Source organism: Lynx rufus, unplaced genomic scaffold, assembly GCF_022079265.1.
Source record: "Lynx rufus isolate CCGP_SWC_20201006 ecotype Redwood Valley unplaced genomic scaffold, mLynRuf1.p SCAF_16, whole genome shotgun sequence".
Classification (NCBI taxonomy): domain Eukaryota; kingdom Metazoa; phylum Chordata; class Mammalia; order Carnivora; family Felidae; genus Lynx; species Lynx rufus.
The window spans coordinates 1934884-1956973 of NW_025814830.1; the positions used below are offsets into that span (position 1 = coordinate 1934884).

At 41.3% G+C, this 22090-nt stretch overlaps 2 protein-coding genes across 2 annotated transcripts in view; one reads left to right on the plus strand and one right to left on the minus strand.

The window, feature by feature from the left end:
• Positions 1–22090, minus strand: part of LOC124510813 (zinc finger protein 160-like) — a 339108-nt gene that overhangs the window by 302895 nt on the left and 14123 nt on the right. The gene's annotated exons all lie outside the window — the stretch shown is intronic.
• LOC124510827 (zinc finger protein 677-like) overlaps positions 1–22090 on the plus strand; it is a 62134-nt gene that overhangs the window by 30383 nt on the left and 9661 nt on the right. Inside the window, exons 5-6 of the mRNA XM_047077494.1 lie at positions 525–574; positions 9241–9277. Of these exons, the coding sequence (XP_046933450.1) occupies positions 525–574; positions 9241–9277 (87 nt within the window). The remainder of the gene's footprint in view (positions 1–524; positions 575–9240; positions 9278–22090) is intronic.

Here is a 22090-nt window from a genome sequence, read left to right on the forward strand (position 1 = left end):
TTCAGATTGCAGACTTACTCTGCAGTTCAAAGGATTCCTACCATTCCTTTCACATGGGTGATTTGTGGTAAGCTGTACGTTTAGAGGAATTGGGCCATTTCCCCTAAGTTTTCAAGTATATGTGTGTTTTGTATTAGTCCCTTACTATCTTTTTGATGTTTGCAGGTTCTGGAGTAATATTCCCTGTTTAATTTGTTATGAGTCATTTATATTTTCTCTTATATTTTTTGGTAGTTTTGCTAGTGAATCATGAACTTGATTTTTTTCAGTGAGCCGGCTCTTTGTTTTATTTTCTCTATTGTTTCCTATGTTCAGTTTTACTTATTTTTGTTCTTGCCTTTATTTCCTTCTTTCTGCTTCATTTGTGTTTCTTTTTTTCCTTTCTGATTTCTTGCTGCAACTTAGATTGTTCCTGGATATTTTCCCTCTTTTCTAGTATAAGCATTGAGCATCAATGTCCCTCTTAGTACTGCTTCAGTTGAATCTCACAGATAATGACATGTTGTATTTTCATTTTCATGCAGCTGTATATTTCCCTCAAGTCTTCCTCTTCTTCCTGTGGATTATTTGGAAGGTATGTTGTTTAATTTCCAAGTGTTTGGAGATTTTCCTGTTAACTTTATGTTTTTGTAGTTGGATTCCATTGTGGGCAGTGAACACCCTCTAGGATTCTATTCTTTTGAATTTGTTGAAGGGTGCCTTAGGACCCAGCAGAAGAACTGTCTTGACATATGTTCTTGAGGGGAAAATAAATGTGTAATCTCCTGTGTTTGGGTGGTGTTATAAAAATATTGATGAGATCATGTGACTTGATGGTGTTGTAGTGTTCATCAGTGTCCTGCTGGCTTTCTGTCATTATTCTATCAATTGTTGAGAGAAGTCTCGATCTGTAATTGTCAATTTGTCTGTTTCTCCTTTCAGTTCTATCATTTGATGGTTAATATATTTTGCAGCTATTCTTTGGTGGATATACACTCAGCATTGCAAAGTCACCTTGTTTGACCCGTCAATCATGTAATTTCCCCCTCTATCCTCAGTAATTTTGTTTTCTCTGAAATTTGTTCTATCTGGTATTAATATAGACATTCTGCTTTCTATTGATTGAGGTTTACATGGTATAAGTTATACAATTCTGTAGACTTTGGGGCTCAGATAACTCTTTCATGTATGAAACTGTACTGTGCATTGTGGGATATTTAGCAGCATTGCTGGCCTGTACCCACTAGATACCAGTAGAACCACCGCAATGATGACATTAAAAATGTCCCCAGAACTTTGCAAATGCTCCCGAGGTGGGGGATGGTTATCCCCCCTGTATATCAATTCCACCAATATGGAGATCAGGAAAGCAAAAGATACTACCATGCCACTTTGTTCTCAGCTGCATTTAACACAGTATTCCAAGAAAGACCTGATGTCAGAAGTGAATGACCTGATTTGCAAATAGGATTTAAGGACGTAACTGTGCCTCATCTCTAGCGGGTAAAACTGACCATTAATAAATCCTTTGAGGTCAAGGACAAGTTAAAATTCAAACTCATGGCAAAGTCTACATGAAAGACATGGCCCTAATTAATGCCCTATGAAGTTCCCTGCCGTTGACTACAGTAGGTCCTGTGGGATTGCTTCTCTTGGACAGCATGGCTTAGTGAACGGAAAGCACAGGTGTGGCTCTATTAGAGGGGCCCGAGAGGCTCAATGACCCTGAAATAAATACGAAGAGCATGGCATGTCTAGCTAAATATGGTGAGTATAGCTAATAGATGTAGCTGTTTGGTATCACGTAAAGTGCTATTTAAAAATACTGTGCTGTCCACGATGCACTAAGTTTGCACCAGAAGGAAACTGTGATCATGCAATAATGTTTGGTGATGTACATTGTGATGGCAAGGAGGTCACTGGGGAAAACGGCTGGTTGTACAAGGAAGACAGGGTTTCTGACACTTTAGCAGATGTAACTACATGAAGTCAAGAACGGTGAAACACAAAGGACTGGAAAGCTATTCTCAGGGGAAAAGTAGGAACCTAAGAAAAGATCCTTCCTCATTCCTGCCCCTCCCTGTTTGCTGTGGACCAGAGACTGCTGGGTCCCTCCTTTCCTTTTCTTTTCTGAATAGGAGGGTTTATTGAGTTTTTTTTCTGTTCCACTATAATGTGTTAGGAGTGAGGACTCCATGTCAGGCTCTCAACCAAGAGGAATCTCACGAGACCGTTGCAAGACCCTCCCATGTGACTGTAGTCATGTTTGGGTAGAAATTTTTTCTTTCGGGACAAACCTAAGTGTATTTTGTGTGAAATACAAAGAAGGGATAAATGATTCCTGATAGAAGTTGTACTATCGTACATTGTAATATTTCCAATTAATTATCACCCTCTTGTGAGATTATATGTCTCTGCTCTTTGATATCAAGCTTGGCCACATGACTTAGGCACCCCTTCTTCTTTTTGAGGGGACTACACGTCCTTCCCAATTTATAGCCACCTTGACTAATGCGGTGTGAGTAGAATGGCATATTTTAAGTGTAAACAGAAGCTTTCAAAGCTTTGTTTGCTCCTTCTCTTCTCTCTGGCGCAAGAATAGTTATAACCACATAGACTGAAGTTCTATCCTGAATCCCAGACTCAAATGACAGAACCAAGCAAGAGGTGACTAATGATAGAAGTTATATGAGGAAGAAATAAATGTTTGTTCTGATGAACCCAAGAGAATTCAGGGATATTTGCTACCATAGAAAACCCTTCTAGAAAGCTGACTGGTACTTTGTGACCTTTTCTTTCCTCCTTACCCATCTTAACTACCCAAGGTCATTGTCTCCAGTAATTGTACCACCTTTGAAATCATGTTTTCACTTACTCCCTCCCTATATTACTACCCTCATATCTGCCATTTTATATTCTCTACTTCCATTAAAATTTCCATTTATTTTTAATTTTATTGTTTTAATTTTGTAAGTTTATTTATTTTGTGAGAGAGCTCATGCACGCATGGGGTAGGGGCAGAGACAGAGAGAGGGAGAGAGAAATTTAAGGGAGCTCCACGTTCTGTTCAACCGACTCTGCCACCCAGGTGCCCCCATTTATTTTAATGCATCTAGAAATATATTGCCCTTTACAATCCAACTACCCTCAGTGGACTATGTGTTCTCAGTTACAACATTTTCAACTGGTTTATCATAATCAAATATTTATAAATAACCTCAAGAACCTTGCCTTCTTCACTGTCCTGCTTCACCTAAGTAAGCCTCAGAACTGCATGAGCTCACTTAGGAGGAGGTTCACACTCCTTGGCAAACACCCAAAGGAAACAAACAAACAAAAAGGAAGAGTCTTTGGCTTAGGTGCTCTGTGGCTAGCCCTTTTCCAAGGACGTGGTCTTCAGTTTCTCCCGCTGTGGTGGCAAATTATGAATGTTCTGCTTTCATTTTCATTCACTTCAGGCTACATTCTCATTTCTTTCTCTACGTCTTCTTTGTCCCAGGGTTAGTCACAAGGAGGTCATTGTTTTCCAAGTATTTGTGGATTTTCCAGAGGCTTTTCTATTAGTGATTTCTATCATAATTCCATGGTGGTCATACACATATTTTGTGTGATGTGAATTCTTTTAAAATTTAGCGAGATTCTGGGAAGATGGCGGCGTAGGAGGACGCTGGGCTCACCGCGCGTCCTGCTGATCACTTAGATTCCACCTACACCTGCCTAAATAACCCAGAAAACCGCCAGAGGATTAGCAGAACAGAGTCACCGGACCCAAGTGCAGACGAGAGGCCCACGGAAGAGGGTAGGAAGGGCGGCGAGGCGGTGCGCGCTCCACGGACTGGCGGGAGGGAGCCGGGGCGGAGGGGCGGCTCGCCGGCCAAGCAGAGCCCCCGAGTCCGGCTTGCAATAGCGGAGGGGCCTGACGGACTGTGTTCCGACAGCAAGCGCGACTTAGCGTCTGGGAGGTCATAAGTTAACAGCTCTGCTCGGAAAGCGGGAAGGCTGGAGGACAAAGGGAGGGTGAGCTGCGGAGCCCCCGGACGACAGAGCTCAGTTTGGCGGGGAACAAAGGCGCTAGCCAGCGCCATCTCCCCCGCCCATCCCCCAGCCAAAATCCCAAAGGGAACCGGCTCCGGCCAGGGAAATTGCTCGCTCCGCGTGAACACCCAACTCTGTGCTTCTGCGGAGCCAAACCTCCGGCAGCGATCTGACTCCCTCCTGCTGCCACAGGGCCCTTCCTGAAGTGGATCACCTAAGGAGAAGCGAGCTAAGCCTGCCCCCCCTGCCGCCGTGCACCTTGCCGTCCCACCCCAGCTAATACGCCAGATCCCCAGCATCACAAGCCTGGCAGTGTGCAAGTAGCCCAGACGGGCCACGCCACCCCACAGTGAATCCCGCCCCTAGGAGAGGGGAAGAGAAGGCACACACCAGTCTGACTGTGGCCCCAGCGGTGGGCTGGGGGCAGACATCAGGTCGGACTGCGGCCCCGCCCACCAACTCCAGTTATACACCACAGCACAGGGGAAGTGCCCTGCAGGCCCTCACCACACCAGGGACTATCCAAAATGACCAAGCGGAAGAATTCCCCTCAGAAGAATCTCCAGGAAATAACAACAGCTAATGAGCTGATCAAAAAGGATTTAAATAATATAACAGAAAGTGAATTTAGAATAATAGTCATAAAATTAATCGCTGGGCTGGAAAACAGCATACAGGACAGCAGAGAATCTCTTGCTACAGACATCAGGGGACTAAGGAACAGTCACGAGGAGCTGAAAAACGCTTTAAAGGAAATGGAAAACAAAATGCAAACCACCACGGCTCGGATGGAAGAGGCAGAGGAGAGAATAGGTGAACTAGAAGATAAAGTTATGGAAAAAGAGGAAGCTGAGAAAAAGAGAGATAAAAAAATCCAGGAGTATGAGGGGAAAATTAGAGAACTAAGTGATACACTAAAAAGAAATAATATACGCATAATTGGTATCCCAGAGGAGGAAGAGAGAGGGAAAGGTGCTGAAGGGGTACTTGAAGAAATCATAGCTGAGAACTTCCCTGAACTGGGGAAGGAAAAAGGCATTGAAATCCAAGAGGCACAGAGAACTCCCTTCAGACGTAACTTGAATCGATCTTCTGCACGACATATCATAGTGAAACTGGCAAAATACAAGGATAAAGAGAAAATTCTGAAAGCAGCAAGGGGTAAACGTGCCCTCACATATAAAGGGAGACCTATAAGACTCGTGACTGATCTCTCTTTTGAAACTTGGCAGGCCAGAAAGAATTGGCACGAGATTTTCAGGGTGCTAGACAGCAAAAATATGCAGCCGAGAATCCTTTATCCAGCAAGTCTGTCATTTAGAATAGAAGGAGAGATAAAGGTCTTCCCAAACAAACAAAAACTGAAGGAATTTGTCACCACTAAACCAGCCCTACAAGAGATCCTAAGGGGGACCCTGTGAGACAAAGTACCAGAGACATCACTACAAGCATAAAACATACAGACATCACAATGACTCTAAACGCGTATCTTTCTATAATAACACTGAATGTAAATGGATTAAATGCGCCAACCAAAAGACATAGGGTATCAGAATGGATAAAAAAACAAGACCCATCTATTTGCTGTCTACAAGAGACTCATTTTAGACCTGAGGACACCTTTAGATTCAGAGTGAGGGGATGGAGAACTATTTATCATGCTACTGGAAGCCAGAAGAAAGCTGGAGTAGCCATACTTATATCAGACAAACTAGACTTTAAATTAAAGGCTGTAACAAGAGATGAAGAAGGACATTATATAATAGTTACAGGGTCTATCCATCAGGAAGAGCTAACAATTATAAATGTGTATGCGCCGAATACCGGAGCCCCCAAATATATAAAACAATTACTCATAAACAGAAGCAACCTTATTGATAAGAATGTGGTAATTGCTGGGGACTTTAACACCCCACTTACAGAAATGGATAGATCATCTAGACACACGGTCAATAAAGAAACGAGGGCCCTGAATGAGACACTGGATCAGATGGACTTGACAGATCTATTTAGAACTCTGCATCCCAAAGCAACAGAATATACTTTCTTCTCGAGTGCACATGGAACATTCTCCAAGATAGATCATATACTGGGTCACAAAACAGCCCTTCATAAGTTTACAAGAATTGAAATTATACCATGCATACTTTCAGACCACAATGCTATGAAGCTTGAAATCAACCACAGGAAAAAGTCTGGAAAACCTCCAAAAGCATGGAGGTTAAAGAACACCCTACTAACGAATGAGTGGGTCAACCAGGCAATTAGAGAAGAAATCAAAAAATATATGGAAACAAACGAAAATGAAAATACAACAATCCAAACGCTTTGGGACGCAGCGAAGGCAGTCCTGAGAGGAAAATACATTGCAATCCAGGCCTATCTCAAGAAACAAGAAAAATCCCAAATACAAAATCTAACAGCACACCTAAAGGAACTAGAAGCAGAACAGCAAAGGCAGCCTAAACCCAGCAGAAGAAGAGAAATAATAAAGATCAGAGCAGAAATAAACAATATAGAATCTAAAAAAACTGTAGAGCAGATCAACGAAACCAAGAGTTGGTTTTTTGAAAAAATAAACAAAATTGACAAACCTCTAGCCAGGCTTCTCAAAAAGAAAAGGGAGATGACCCAAATAAAATCATGAATGAAAATGGAATTATTACAACCAATCCCTCAGAGATACAAACAATTATCAGGGAATACTATGAAAAATTATATGCCAACAAATTGGACAACCTGGAAGAAATGGACAAATTCCTGAACACCCACACTCTTCCAAAACTCAATCAGGAGGAAATAGAAAGCTTGAACAGACCCATAACCAGCGAAGAAATTGAATCGGTTATCAAAAATCTCCCAACAAATAAGAGTCCAGGACCAGATGGCTTCCCAGGGGAGTTCTACCAGACGTTTAAAGCAGAGATAATACCTATCCTTCTCAAGCTATTCCAAGAAATAGAAAGGGAAGGAAAACTTCCAGACTCATTCTATGAAGCCAGTATTACTTTGATTCCTAAACCAGACAGAGACCCAGTAAAAAAAGAGAACTACAGGCCAATATCCCTGATGAATATGGATGCCAAAATTCTCAATAAGATACTAGCAAATCGAATTCAACAGCATATAAAAAGAATTATTCACCATGATCAAGTGGGATTCATTCCTGGGATGCAGGGCTGGTTCAACATTCGCAAATCAATCAACGTGATACATCACATTAACAAAAAAAAAGAGAAGAACCATATGATCCTGTCAATCGATGCAGAAAAGGCCTTTGACAAAATCCAGCACCCTTTCTTAATAAAAACCCTTGAGAAAGTCGGGATAGAAGGAACATACTTAAAGATCATAAAAGCCATTTATGAAAAGCCCACAGCTAACATCATCCTCAACGGGGAAAAACTGAGAGCTTTTTCCCTGAGATCAGGAACACGACAGGGATGCCCACTCTAAAATTTAGCGAGACAAGTTTGATGGCCCAGAATATGGTTTCTCTTGGTAAAGTACTGTGTGCACTTTTAAAGATTGTGTTTAATTCCCTGGTTAGGTGGAGCGTTCTTATGAATGAAAAAAATCAGTATTTCTCCTGTGTAGGGAAAAAATCTGTTTTTTTCCCCTACTGTATGCTTCTATCCTGTCTCCCTCACTACTCACACAGAAGACTTCACTTCTGACACTTCCGGTCACAAATACGTGGAGGGTTTCCCCCACTAATAAGCAGTCTCCGACACCAGCTGATTTCCTACCATTCACCTCAACTGTGACACCCTCTCCCTGGATGCCCCTCCACACACTCCAGCCACCAGGTGTAAGTCCAGGCTGATGCATGTGCTTCTGCAAACTGATCTAGATCAGAGGTGCCAACAACCCCCTCATTGTCTTTGACTAGCCTGCTAGAGCCCCTCACAGAACTCGGTGAAACACATTTACCAGTTTATTACAGGCTATGATACAGGATACGGATGGACAGTCAGATGAAGAGACACACGGGATGAGGTCTGGGAAGGTCCTCAGTGCAGAAGCTTCTGTCCCCATGGAGTTGGGGTGTGTCACCTCCTGGAGGGGCGGTGTTCGCCAGCCTGAAATCTCTCTGAACCTCCAGCCATTGGGCTTTTGAGGAGACTTCCTCATATACTCATGACCAGTCATTAACTCCATTTCCAGCCCCTGTCCTCTCTCTGGAGGATGAGGGGATAAGGCTCAAAATCACCATCCTTCCGGTGAGCAGCCCCACCCAAAGAGCCCACACAGGAGAGGCCTCATTATAACAAAAGATGCTGCTGTTACCCTCGTCACTTAGGAAATACAAGGACGTTAGGGGTTCCATGTAGGAGCCAGGGGCAGAGAACAATACATAATTTTTCTTTTATCTCACAGTTTTCTGTAAATGTCAATTGGGGCAGTTTCCTTGATAGTCATGTTACAGTCGCCGAGGTACTGATTTTGTCTACTTGTTCTATTCTGGAGAGAAGGGACATGGAGATCTCTGACTGTCATTGTTGATTGGTCTGTCATTGCATTCCTGTCCGTTTTCTCAGGGGTTTTGAAGTTCTGTTGCCACGTGTATGGTTTAGGATCCTCATGTCATTCTGGGGAATGTATCCCTTTATGATTATGAGATAGATTTCATTATCCCTGGTCATAGAATTTGCTCTTTAATTAACTTTGATCTGATATAGCTACTCTATTTTAATAACATTAATAGCATTTATGTTTATCTTTTTTCCATGACTTTACATTGTGTCTTTAATTTGTGAAGTGATTCTCCTAGGGAATACATTGTTGTCTGTTTTTTAAAAATCCAGTTGACAGGAGCGCCTGGTTGGTTCACATGGTTAGGTGTAAGACTCTTGATTTCAGCTCAGGTGCTCTCACGGTTCCTGAGATCAAGCCCGTTGCTGGGCTCTGTACTGACAGTACAGAGCCTGCTTGAGATTCTTTCTCTCCTTCTCTTCTCTCTCTCGAAATAAATAAAACTAAAAAAAAAAAAAAATCAGTGACAATTTTTCCTTTTCAATGGGGTTTTTAGACTGTTTCCTTTTACAGATATTACTATATAGATTTAAATTATCTTGCTATTGCTTTTAGATCTCCTTTGCTCTGTTCCCTCTTTTTCTGCCTTTGAAGTAACTCAATTTTTACAGAAGGTTTGTTTTAAATTGTTTTTATTCTTTTTCGGATTACTGGTATTACCTATAACTTTTTTTTATGTGTTTGTTTCAGGGGTTATCCTATACAGCTTACCACAGTCTACCTTCACGTGAGTTTATACTTCTTTATGTAGAGCACCCGACACTTCCTTTCCACATGGACTTCCATTTCTCTGCTTCTGCCCTGTGCTACCATTAGTATGGGTTTCTTTTACATATGCTATACACATATATACTAGAGTGTTAGTTTATTAAACAGTCCACCATATTTTAAGGAGGCTAAAAAATAGGAAAGGTATTGTTTATTTATCCATATAGTTACTACTTCTAGTGCTCTTAATTCCTTTGTGTAGATCAGGAGTCTGCCACCTACAGAACGTGAGCCAAATACAGCCTAACATTTGTTTTTAAGTACAGTGTAACTGGAATGCAGCCACATTCATATTTAGGTACTTTTGACCCAGTAAGGACATAATGGAAGAGTGGTAACAGAATCAGTATGGCCTACAAAGAATAAAATATTTACTGTATGTTCCTTGCATAAAAGTTTGCCGACCTCACACATAGAGTCACATTATCATTACATCTGAGTTAGTATAAAATTTGGGATATGAAACATACGAAAAGTCAACTTTGTATAAATACTAGGCACAAGATTGGTCTCACATGGAAGCATAAGACTAGGAATAATTGGGGGTTAGCAGATCTTGTACTAATGAGGAAACATGAAATATGTGATTTTGTTACTATTCAATTTTTAAGTACAATATCTTATATGTTAAAAATTTGTTTGTTGATGTTGACATTGAAGATATAACTGAGGCGTAAAAGACCCAGCAAATTTTACTTGATTCACATTCTTAAGTAGCAGTATACCCCTGGCTGGCTACAGGGGTAGACAAAACGAAAAGTATGTATCTTAGCAAGTCCTGGGATCAAATCCCTCAGACAGTTTTGACAAATGATATTTACTATCTTTCCTTTAAGTCCTTGTCCACCCTACCACTATGTTCTCTCAGTAGGGGTAAGGTTGCCATAAAGAAATAGGTCCATGCATTCTCCAAATAGGTCATGGTTTGGGATCTGTTACATATAATCTTAAACACTCTGGGCAGTTTTCTTATTAAAATTTTAAAAATTCTAACTGCAAGGATTCCCAAAATTTAAATGTCTCCAGTGGAAACTTAGTATCACATTTCTTTAAGCCACACAACAATTGTGGATATTCCCAATCCACTATAAATATGTTCCCATTCGGGCAATTTTCTGCTGCTTTCCTCCACCCACTTGCCCTTCCTCATTGGTATTTGCATGATACGCTTTTAGTGGTTCTGCTCAAAGATGACCTCATCATGTGGGCATTGCCTGAAATCATTGTTTAAATTAGGAAACCCTGTGATCTATCATTGTATATGAACATGTTTATGGTACTTACCAGTATCGTATTTTATCCTTACAGACTTAACCTTATAGAATATAAGCTACTTGAAGGCAGGGAATTTTGTGTCCTGCTAACATCAGTGATTAGAATAGTGCCTGACTGGTAGAATGATCGAATGCCTTTTATCTGTACAAAGCAGAAAGTTACTGTAGTGCATAAAAGCTACGAGACTAATAGGTCACATGCTCAAGTAAACATGTAATTCCATTTGTGACACCAAATTCTTTACTCCTGTAACTTTGTACCCTAGTGTTCTGAACATTCCTTATAAATTCTCAAGCTGTATTTTGTTTGGTTCATCGTGTGAGTTTTAGGCAGCACGTGCCAAACAGCTCTAACCCATCTGTGAAGGATGATGCCTTTTTTTTTTTTTAATTTTTTTTTCAACGTTTATTTATTTTTTGGGGGACAGAGAGAGACAGAGCATGAACGGGGGAGGGGCAGAGAGAGAGGGAGACACAGAATCGGAAACAGGCTCCAGGCTCTGAGCCATCAGCCCAGAGCCTGACACGGGGCTCGAACTCACGGACCGCGAGATCGTGACCTGGCTGAAGTCGGACGCTTAACCGACTGCGCCACCCAGGCGCCCCAGGATGATGCCTTTTGTAGATCTTCTCAGCTACAAAATGTTAAATTCAAGATTCCCTCTCACTTGCTCCATTCTACTCTCAATACAAATATTAATCTTATTGGTCAGTTCGGACAGTTCTTATTTGTGAGGGACAGACCTCCTGGAAATCAGTGGCTGAAACAACTAGGTGGTCTATCAGTCTCACATAACAGGAAGCCCAGAGATGCAGGTTGGGATGGGACGGGTCCCTTGGGCAGTCTTCTGCCTGCTCCACCTCCCTTAGCACTCAGCACTCTCTCTCTTCTTACTGCAGGATGGCCACTGTATGACCAAGAAGAATGAATAGTGAGGGGCAAAGGCCTTTTCGTTATTAGGTTTGTCTTATTTACACGGAAGTAATCCAAGAGGGTTCTTCCTAATTAGCTACACATTTTTAAAGTGCAATTTTGATAAAGATATTGGGAGGGTGCGGTTTGGTCGCTTAGTCAGTTGACTGTCACGACTCTTGATTTTGGCTCAGGCCATGATCCCTGGGTTGTGGGATTGAGCCCCAGGTCAGTTCTACACTGAACATGGAGCCTACTTAAAATTCTATCCCTCTCCCTCTGGCCCTGTCCCTTACTTGTGTGCACCCTTTCTAAAATTAATTAATTAAAATAAAATAAGTATATTGAGGAATTTTCAAATTTCACATTACCACCACCTCAACAACAGAAGGTAAAAGAAAACAATGCTGAAGAAAACATTTCATAGACCAAATTTAAAAATACCCTTTATTAATACTAACTGACAAGGTAGTCAAGGATAACTTTGAGGTGAGACAGATTTTTCGGTGGACTTTGTTCTTTATCCTGAATGTATAATATTGCATGGAACCCATGACCAGTCTGATATGTGTTCAAAATGAGTCAAAAATTATTAATCCTTAGTGTTTTCTAACTTAAGAGATTTATTTCCTATGAAATTTATTGCTTTGATTTTAAGTTAATTTTATTTATCTGAATCAACACATAATTTGCCATGTTTCAATACAGATGTTCTGATTCTAATACCTTTTTTTAAAGTTTTTAAGAGTTTGTTCGTTTATTTTTTCACACTCAGTGTGGACCCCAGCGGGGGGCTTGATCCCATGAACCATGAGATCATGACCTTAGCAAAATGAAGAGTTGGATGCTTAACTGACTGAGCCACCCAGGCACTCTCTGATTCTAGTATCTTGGTAGAAAAATGGAATGAGTGATTTTGAGATTCCATTCATTCCATTCTCCCTTAAAGTGAAAGCTCTATAAAAGGCTTGTCGTTGGGAAATATTCTATCACTTCTGAATGTGTTTTAGTAATAGACTAGAACTTAATAGAAAAAGAATTGGGACATCATCTAAAAATATCTTAGGTAGTTGATCTAAACAGTAATTCACAACCAGTTTCCACAATCATACTGTGCAGTGGGGGCTATTTGTGCATCAGGAACAAAAGGAAGCATGAGGAAGATTGTGGTCTTTCCCAACCAAGTCAGTCAGGAGTAAACATTCAGTCTTATATTAAAGAGTCTGGCTCTACTTTTGATGCCTGACTAATGATACTTGTGAAGCATCTTTACAACCTCTTACCATTCTGCCCATCTGGGCAGGAAAAGCTAATAATGACGCCCGAGAGGCCCTTCCCTTGGCAGGAGTCATAAGTTCACAGTGTCAATGAGTACCATCACCCCCGCCCCACACAGGATGCATCATAACAAAAGTAGTCTCCATTCCCTGCTTTCTCTACCCATTTTCAGAACTTGAGAAGCCTACCCTGCTCTCCCGAGAAAGCATCATTATGTAATAAACATTCTCCTTACACTTCAGTGCATGCAGTCATCATTCTTGACATCTGACATCCTGTTCCAGTAGACTAAGCACAATGCAAGTGAGCATAAATGTTTTAGAGGGTAAATAAGAGATTTCTAGTTATCAAAATTGCCATTGTGTATGTTCATTCTTCTTTTTTAAATTAATTTATTTATTTTGGAGACAGAGAGACAGAGCATAAGCAGGGAAGGGGCAGAGAGAGAGGGAGACATGGAATCTGAAGCAGGCCCCAGGCTCTCAGCTGTCAGCACGGAGCCCGATGTGGGGCTCGAACTCACAGACCGTGAGATCTTGACCTGAGCTGAAGTCGGACGCTCAGCCAGTTGAACCACCCAGGCTCCCCGTGTATGTTCATTCTTGAGAGTAAACTCATGAAGCCTTATCTTCAAATTATTCCCTGAGCACTCCAGCAAAAATGTAGTTTGTGTTATCTTTATGCTTCTGAAATTTTCTTTTAGTTCCTAATTCTTTTCATATGCCTACTACTTTTCTGTTGTCATTTAATATAACGGTGCAACACATGGGTCTCATTGTCGCACAAAAGGCATGCCAAAATATAATCATATGGTGTATATTTAAGAATGGCGAGGCAGGTTGTAGAGGGTGAGAGTTTGAAATTGCATTATTATGGTATTTTCATTATAGCCAGAAAAATAATTTGGGATATACTGTGGAGTGCATAACTCTCAAACACATTCAGGTTATGAATATGTATTTCCAAAATTGTAGGTTTGAATCTAACATGGAAGAAAATTGTAATGGATGATATTCAACCTGGAGAGTCCAAGAATATGAAATGCTCCAGTGAGCCAGGATGCACCTGGGCTAGTAAAAGGCAGATGGGGGAGCCTGGGTGGCTCAGTAGTTTAAGTGTCCAACTTCGGCTCAGATCATGATCTCATGGTTCGTGGGTTTGAGCCCTGTGTTGGGCTTTGTGCTGACAGCTAGAGCCTGGAGCCTATTTCAGATTCTGTGTCTCCCTCTCTCTCTGCCCCTTCCCCACTCACACTCCCTCTCTCCCTCTCAAAAAATAAACATTAAAAAAAAAAAAAAAAGCACATGATTCATTTAGGGTTACACAAAAGCTTACATTTCACTTACTTAGATAAGAGAAACAGGGTATCCTAAATAAAATGATATAAATATGCAATTTCTGTGGCCAAATTTGAAAACTTCACAAGTATAATACTGTTGGGTTTATTTTTTTTTTGCTTTTGTTTTTGAGAGCACAGGTAGGTGAGAGGGGCAGAGAGAGACAGAATCTTAAACAGACTCCACACTCTGTGGAGGACCTAACACAAAGATTGATCCCACGACCCTGAGCCAAAATTGAGTTGGAATCTCAACATACTGAGCCACCCAGGCACCCCTACTTTGGTTCCTTGTTCTGTTTTGTTGTTTTTTTAATCTGTAATTTACTGTCAAATTGGTTTCTATACAGTACCCAGTGCTCATCCTAACAGGTGCCCTCCTCCTCAATGTCCATCATGCATCCTCCCCTCCCTCCCACTCCCCATCAACCCTCAGTTTATTCTCAGTATTTAAGAGTCTCTTATAGTTTGTTTCTTCCCTCTCTGTGACTTTCTTTTTCCCCTTCCCCTCCCCCCTGGTCTTCTGGTAAGTTTCTCAGGCTCCATATATTAGTGAAAACATATGTTATCTATCTTTCTCTGCCTGACTTATTTCACTTAGCATAATACTCTCCAGTTCCATCCACGTTGCTACAAATGGCCAGATTTCATCCTTTCTCTTCGCCAAGTAGGATCCATTGTATATATAAACCACATCTTCTTTATCCATTCATCAGTTGATGGACATTTAGGCTCTTCCTATAATTTGGCTATTGTTGAAAGTGCTGCTATAAACATTGGGGTACAAGTGCACCTATGCATCAGCACTCCTGTATCCCTTGGGTAAATTCCTAGGAGTGCTACTGCTGGGTCATAGGGTAGATCTATTTTTAATTTTTTGAGGAACTTCCACACTGTTTTCCAGAGCGGCTGCACCAGTTTGCATTTCCACCAACAGTGCAAGAGGGTTCCCATTTCTCCACATCCTCTCCAGCATCCATAGTCTCCTGATTTGTTCATTTTAGCAACTCTTACTGGTGTGAGGTCGTATCTCATTGTGGTTTTGATTTGTATTTCCCTGATGAGGAGTGACGTTGAGCACCTTTTCATGTGCCTCTTGGCCATCTGGATGTCTTCTTTAGAGAAGTGTCTATTCATGTCTTCTGCCCATTTCTTCACTGGATTATTTGTTTTTCGGGTGTGGAGTTTGGTGAGTTCTTTAAAGGTTTTGGATACTAGCCCTTTGTCCAATATGTCATTTGCAAATATCTTTTCCCATTCCATTGGTTGCCTTTTAGTTTTGTGATTGTTTCCTTTGCAGTGCAGAAGCTTTTTATCTTGATGAGGTCCCAGTACTTCATTTTTGCTTTTAATTTCCTTGCCTTTGGAAATGTGTCAAGTAAGAAATTGCTGCGGCTGAGGTCAGAGATGTTTTTTTCCTGCTTTCTCCTCTAGGGTTTTGATGGTTTCCTATCTCACATTCAGGTTCTTTTTCCATTCTGAGTTTCTTTTTGTGTATGGTGTAAGAAAGTGGTCTAGTTTCATTCTGCATGTTGGTGTCCAGTTCTCCAAGCACCATTTGTTAAAGAGGCTGTCTTTTTTCCATTGGATATTCTTTCCTGCTTTGTCAAAGATTAGTTGGCCATACGTTTGTGGGTCTAGTTCTGGGGTTTCTATTCTATTCCATTGGTCTATGTGTCTGTTTTTGTGCCAATACCATGCTGTCTTGATGATGACAGCTTTGCAGTAGAGGCTAAAGTCTGGGATTGTGATGCCTCCCGCTTTGGTCTTCTTCTTCAATATTACTTTGGCTATTTGGGGTCTTTTGTGGTTCCATTCAAATTTTAGGATAGCTTGTTCTAGCTTCAAGAAGAATCCTGGTGCAATTTTGATTGGGATTGCATTGAATGTGTAGATTGCTTTGGGTAGTATTGACATTTTAACAATATTTATTCTTCCAATCCATGAGCACAGAATGTTTTTCCATTTCTTTATACCTTCTTCAATTTCCTTCATCAGCTTTCTATAGTTTTCAGCGTACAGATCTTTTCCATCTTTGATTAGGTTTATTCCTAGGTATTTATGATTCTTGGTGCAGTTGTGAATGAGATACATTTCTTTATTTGTCTTTCAGTTGCTTCATTGTTAGCGTATAAAAATGTAGGTGATTTCTGTACATTAATTTTGTATCCTGAGACTTTGCTGAATTCTTGTATCAGTTCTAGCAGACTTTTGGTGGAGTCTATCCGGTTTTCCATGTGTAGTATGTCATCTTCAAAAAGTGAAAGCTTGACTTCATCTCTGCCAATTTTGATTTCATTTGATTTCATTTCTGCCTTTTATTTCATTATGTTGTCTGATTGCTGATGCTAGAACTTCCAACAGTATGTTAAACAATAGTGGTGAGAGTGGACATCCCTATCATGTTCCTGATCTCAAGGGGAACGCTCTCAGTTTTTCCCTGTTGAAGATGATATTAGCTGTGGGCTTTTCATAAATGGCTTTTATGATGTTTAAGTATGTTCCTTCTATCCCAACTTTCTTGAGGGTTTTTATTAAGAAAGGATGCTGAATTTTGTCAAATGCTTTTTTTCTGCATTGATTGACAGGATCATGTGGTTCTTATCTTTTATTAATGTGATGTATCACATGGACTGAGGTGAGAATATTGAACCAGCCCTGCAGCATAGGAATGAATCCCACTTGGTCATGGTGAATAATTCTTTTTATATGCTGTTGAATTTGATTTGCTAGTATCTTATTGAGAATTTTTACATCCATATTCATCAGGGATATTGGCCTGTAGTTCTCTTTTTTTGCTAGGTCTCTGTCTGGTTTGGGAATCAAAGTAATACTGGCTTCATAGAGTGAGTCTGGAAGTTTTCCTTCACTTTATTTTTTTTGGAACAGCTTGAGAAGGATAGGTATTATCTCTGCTTTAAATTTCTGGGAGAATGCCCCAGGGAAGCCATCTGGTCCTGGACTCTTATTTGTTGGGAGATTTTTGATAACTGATTCAATTTCTTAACTGGTTATGGCTCTGTTCAAATTTTCTATTTCTTCCTGTTTGAGTTTTTGAAGTGTGTGGCTGCTTAGGAATCTGTCCATTTCTTCCAGGTTGTCCAGTTTGTTGGCATATAATTTTTCATAGTATTCCCTGATAATTGCTTGTATTTCTGAGGGATTGGTTGTAATACTTCCATTTTCATTCATGATTTTATCTATTTGGGTCCTCTCTCTCTTCTTTTTGAGATGCCTGGCTAGAGGTTTATCAATTTTGTTTATTTTTTCAAAGCACCAACTCTTGGTTTCATTGATCTGCTCTACTGTTTTTTTTAGATTCTATATTTATTTCTGCTCTGATCTTTATTATTTCTCTTCTGCTGGTTTTGGGGTGTCTTTGCTGTTCTGTTTCTAGTTCCTTTAGGTGTGCTGTTAGGTTTTGTATTTGGGATTTTTCTTGTTTCTTGAGATAGGCCTGGATTGCAATGTATTTTCCCCTCAGGACTGCCTTCACTGCATCCCAGAGCGTTTGGATTGTTGTATTTTCATTTTCATTTGTTTCCATATGTTTTCAAATTTCTTCTCTAATTGCCTGGTTGACCCATTCATTCTTTAGTAGGGTGTTCTTTAATCTGCATGTTTTTGGAGGTTTTCCAGACTTTTTCCTGTGGTTGATTTAAAGTTTCATAGCATTGTGGTCTGAAAGTGTGCATGGTATGATTTCAATTCTTTTATACTTATTAAAGGCTGTTTTGTGACCCAGTATGTGATCTATCTTGGAGAATGTTCCATGTGCACTCAAGAAGAAAGTATATTCTGTTGCTTTGGGATGTAGAGTTCTAAATATATCTGTCAATTCCATCTGGTCCAATATATCATTCAGGGCACTTGTTTCTTTATTGATTCTCTGTCTAGATGATCTATCCATTACTGTAAGTGGAGTATTAAAGTCTCCTGCAGTTACCACATTCTTATCAATAAGGTTGCTTATGTTTGTGATTAATTGTTTTGTATATTTGGGGGCTCCTGAATTCGGTGCATAGACATTTATAATTGTTAGCTCATTCTGATGGATAGACCCTGTAGTTATATAATGCCCTTCTCTATCTCTTGTTACAGCCTTTAATTTAAAGTCTAGTTTGTCTGATATAAGTATGGCTACTCCAGCTTTCTTTTGACTTCCAGTAGCATGATAGATAGTTCTCCATCCCCTCCCTTTCATTCTGTAGGTGTCCTCAGGTCTAAAATGAGTCTCTTGAAGACAGCAAATAGATGGGTCTTGTTTTTTTTATCCATTCTGATACCCTGCGTCTTTTGATTGGAGCATTTAGTCCATTTACATTCCATGTTATTATTGAAAGATACGGGCTTAGTCATTGTGATGTCTGTAGGTTTCATGCTTGTAGCATTGTCTCTGGTACTTTGTGGTCCTTGCAACATTTCACTCACAGAATCCCCCTTAGGATCTCTTGTAGGGCTGGTTTATTGGTGATGAATTCCTTCAGTTTTTGTTTGTTTGAGAAAACCTTTATATCTCCTATTCTAAATGACAGACTTACTGAGTAAAGGATTCTTGGCTGCAAATGTTTCCTGTTCATCACATTGAAGATTTCCTGCCATTCCTTTCTGGCCTGCCAAGTTTCAGTAGATAGGTCTGCTACTACCCTTATGTGTCTGCCTTTGTATGTTAAGGCCCGTTTATCCCTAGCTGCTTTCAGAATTCTGTTTTTCCTTGTATTTTGCCAGTTTCACTATGATATGTCCTGCAGAAGATCGATTCAAGTTACATCTGAAGGGAGTTCTCTGTGCCTCTTGGATTTCAATGCCTGTTTCCTTCCCCAAATCGGGGAAGTTCTCAGCTATGATTTGTTCAAGTACACCTTCAGCCCCTTTCTCTTCTTCTTCTGGAATTCCTACGATACAGTTATTGTTCTGTTTGATTGCATCACTTAGTTCTCTAATTCTCCCCTCATAGTCCTGGATTTTTTCTCTCTCCTTTTCTCAGCTTCCTCTTTTTTCATAATTTTATCTTCTAATTCACCTATTCTCCCCCCTTCCCTTCAATCTGCACTGTGGCCACCTCCATTTTATTTTGCACCTCATTTATAGCATTTTTTTATTCATCATGACTATTTTTTAGTCCCTTGATCTCTGTAGGAATAGATTCTCTGCTGTCCTCTATTATTTTTTTCAAGCCCAGCAGTTAATTTTATGACTATTATTCTAAATTCTTGTTCAGTTATATTTCTTTTTTTTTTTTTTTAATTTTTTTTTTCAACGTTTATTTATTTTTGGGACAGAGAGAGACAGAGCATGAACGGGGGAGGAGCAGAGAGAGAGGGAGACACAGAATCGGAAACAGGCTCCAGGCTCTGAGCCATCAGCCCAGAGCCTGACGCGGGGCTCGAACTCCCGGACTGCGAGATCGTGACCTGGCTGAAGTCGGACGCTTAACCGACTGCGCCACCCAGGCGCCCCTATATTTCTTAAATCATTTTTGATCAATTCATTAGCTGGCACTACTTCCTGGAATATCTTTTTAGAATTCTCCTGTTTTGTCATTTTGGCTAGTTTTCTGTTTCTTATGCATTTTAAAAGCTTGGTGTGTGCTCTGCACCTATGAGCAGTGCTGTATTAAAGTAGGGTCCTACAGTGCCCAGGGCCTGGCCCTTCAGGCAGTATTTTTTCAGAGGTTGTTACTTGCTGTCTGTTGTGACTTTGGTTATTTTATTGCCCTACTCCTAGAGATAGTTTGGACCCTCCACCAGGTGTGCTTTGATTTGTTCCTGGGAGTAGCCCTGTAAAGGAAAACAGACAAACAGGAGACAAAAACACACAAAGACACAAACAAAAAGCACAAACAAAAAACTAAAGACTAAAAACAAAAAACCCCAAAACACCGACTACAAGTAAAGAAGACGGTGGAGGCGGTGCTGATGGAAGAGCACAAAGAAAGAGAGAAATGACAGGGGGAAGGGGGAGAAAAAATAAACATTGACTAGGCAGAGAGACTAAAAGGCTTAATCACGAGAGAAAGGAAAATAAAGGAGGGGTGGCAAAGGAAACGAAGATAAAGTTACTCAGAGAAACTATTTGGCCTGATTATTCCAGAGGAGAAAGGAGTGTAAAGAAGGAGGTGTAGAACATGTATCAAGACAATGGATTAAATATGTCTGTTTAGACAAACCAGTAACCAGAGTAACCAGCCTATGGGAGGGAAGAGATAAGGAGGAGAAATGGTGGGGGTGGGGAGGGGAGAATATTTCTACATATCCAGAATTGACCTAGAGTGAATACAGGCAGTGCTACAGCGCGTGTCAGGAGGAGCTGTCCACAGGGCCTGTGCCTCTCTGGTGGATATGCACTTGCCCAGTGAGAAGGGGCGTGGTTTGGTGTAGTCTGGACCCACCTCCCCTGTGGGCGGGGGAGTGATCCCTGAGGCCCCGTCTTGGTGGTGGTGGTGGCAGTGGGGAGGAATGGTGATTCCCCCCAGTCTCTTCCTCAGGGAGCCAGACCCAGTGGACTCTGAGTCATCCTCACTGTGCCCCGGGCGCAGAGGGGGTGGTCCTTCTCCGCCAACTCCCCTGACCCCGCGCTTGGCTAGGATTCAAAGTCCTGCTGTGTGCGCTCTGGCACTGGGGAAGCGCCTCTCAGTGCGCCGGGTATGTGGTTCCGTCTGGCTTTGTCTGTGACGCTGCACTTCCGGGAGGACCACCTTCTCCTACTGCAGACTGAGCCGCTGCCCTCGCTACCCCCGCTGTGGCAGACGCAGGCAGACTTTGTCTCTTCTCACACCGCTCCAGGGAGATGGCTGCCTTTTCCTACTGCAGACTGTACCCTCGGCCCAGCCACTGAGCCCCAGGGGTGGCAGACGCAGGCAGGCTTTGTACTATCGCGCAGCCCTCCAGGGAGGGAACCACTTTCTCCAACTGGGGACTGAGCCCATGACCTACCACCACACCCAGGCCTGGCTCCCCTCCTCCTCAGGTGCACGAATAGGGAGCCGGCCCTAGTCAGTAGAAAGCCCCACAGTTAGAGATCGGATCCCATTTAGTCTCAGTCCAAGGTCTTTCTCCTGCCCAGATATGGACCTACACTTCCTTAGCCGCTCGCTCTCTTCCCTTTGTCTCTCCGCAGAAGGGGGTCCTTCCCCTCCATGCCCACGTGGCCTTTTTTTATCTCCCCCAGTTCACAGTCATTCACTTATCTTTTTTCCAGTTTTCCCATTTTCTTCCTAGTAAATTCAGTCTCTTTTCCTCCCAGCTCTAGTGTTCAAAGTCCTTTGACTTCTGCACTTCGTTTGAGAGATGCAGGAAGTATGGATCCCCCTACTTCTCCTCCATGTTGGCCCCTCCTCTCTCCCCTACTTTGGTTCTTTTGATTAAAAGGTCCTCTAGACTTTTCAGTTTCCAAAAATAAGACTAATTTTTTACTCATCGATGATATACAACAGCAGTTACCTTTCACAAGAGGGAAAGACCATCATTCCTCTTCTATTTTCTCTACCATATATACCATGTTTAGTAACCCATCACTCTCACATGAAAATCTCATTCTTTCAGCGTCCCGACCTACTGTTTCATGACCATCTATCTGATAGAGTAATCCTTGCCTCTAATAAAATGAACAAAGGCTCTTAATGATACCATTGAATCCAGAGAAGTGCCTATGACCACAGAAAACATGGCAATTTAGATAATAGCTTTGTATCTATTCCCTGCCACTCCCCATGCTCTCAAATTTATACTGTATCTTAAAATTAGCATCCTAGTTTTTCCAGGTTATACAGTATGAGTAAGCACCACCTACCTAATCAATTAGGTTCCTTTCACCTTACCATTTCTTTCTGAGACCACTGTGGTTGACAAGTGAAACACATGTAATGAAAGTGTAACATCCATGGACTCTAAACTTGAGGCTTTAAGTCCTCAATAATACTGTAGCCTCAAGGAATATCAAGTTGAGAGAGAGAAAGAGAGCGTGAGTGGG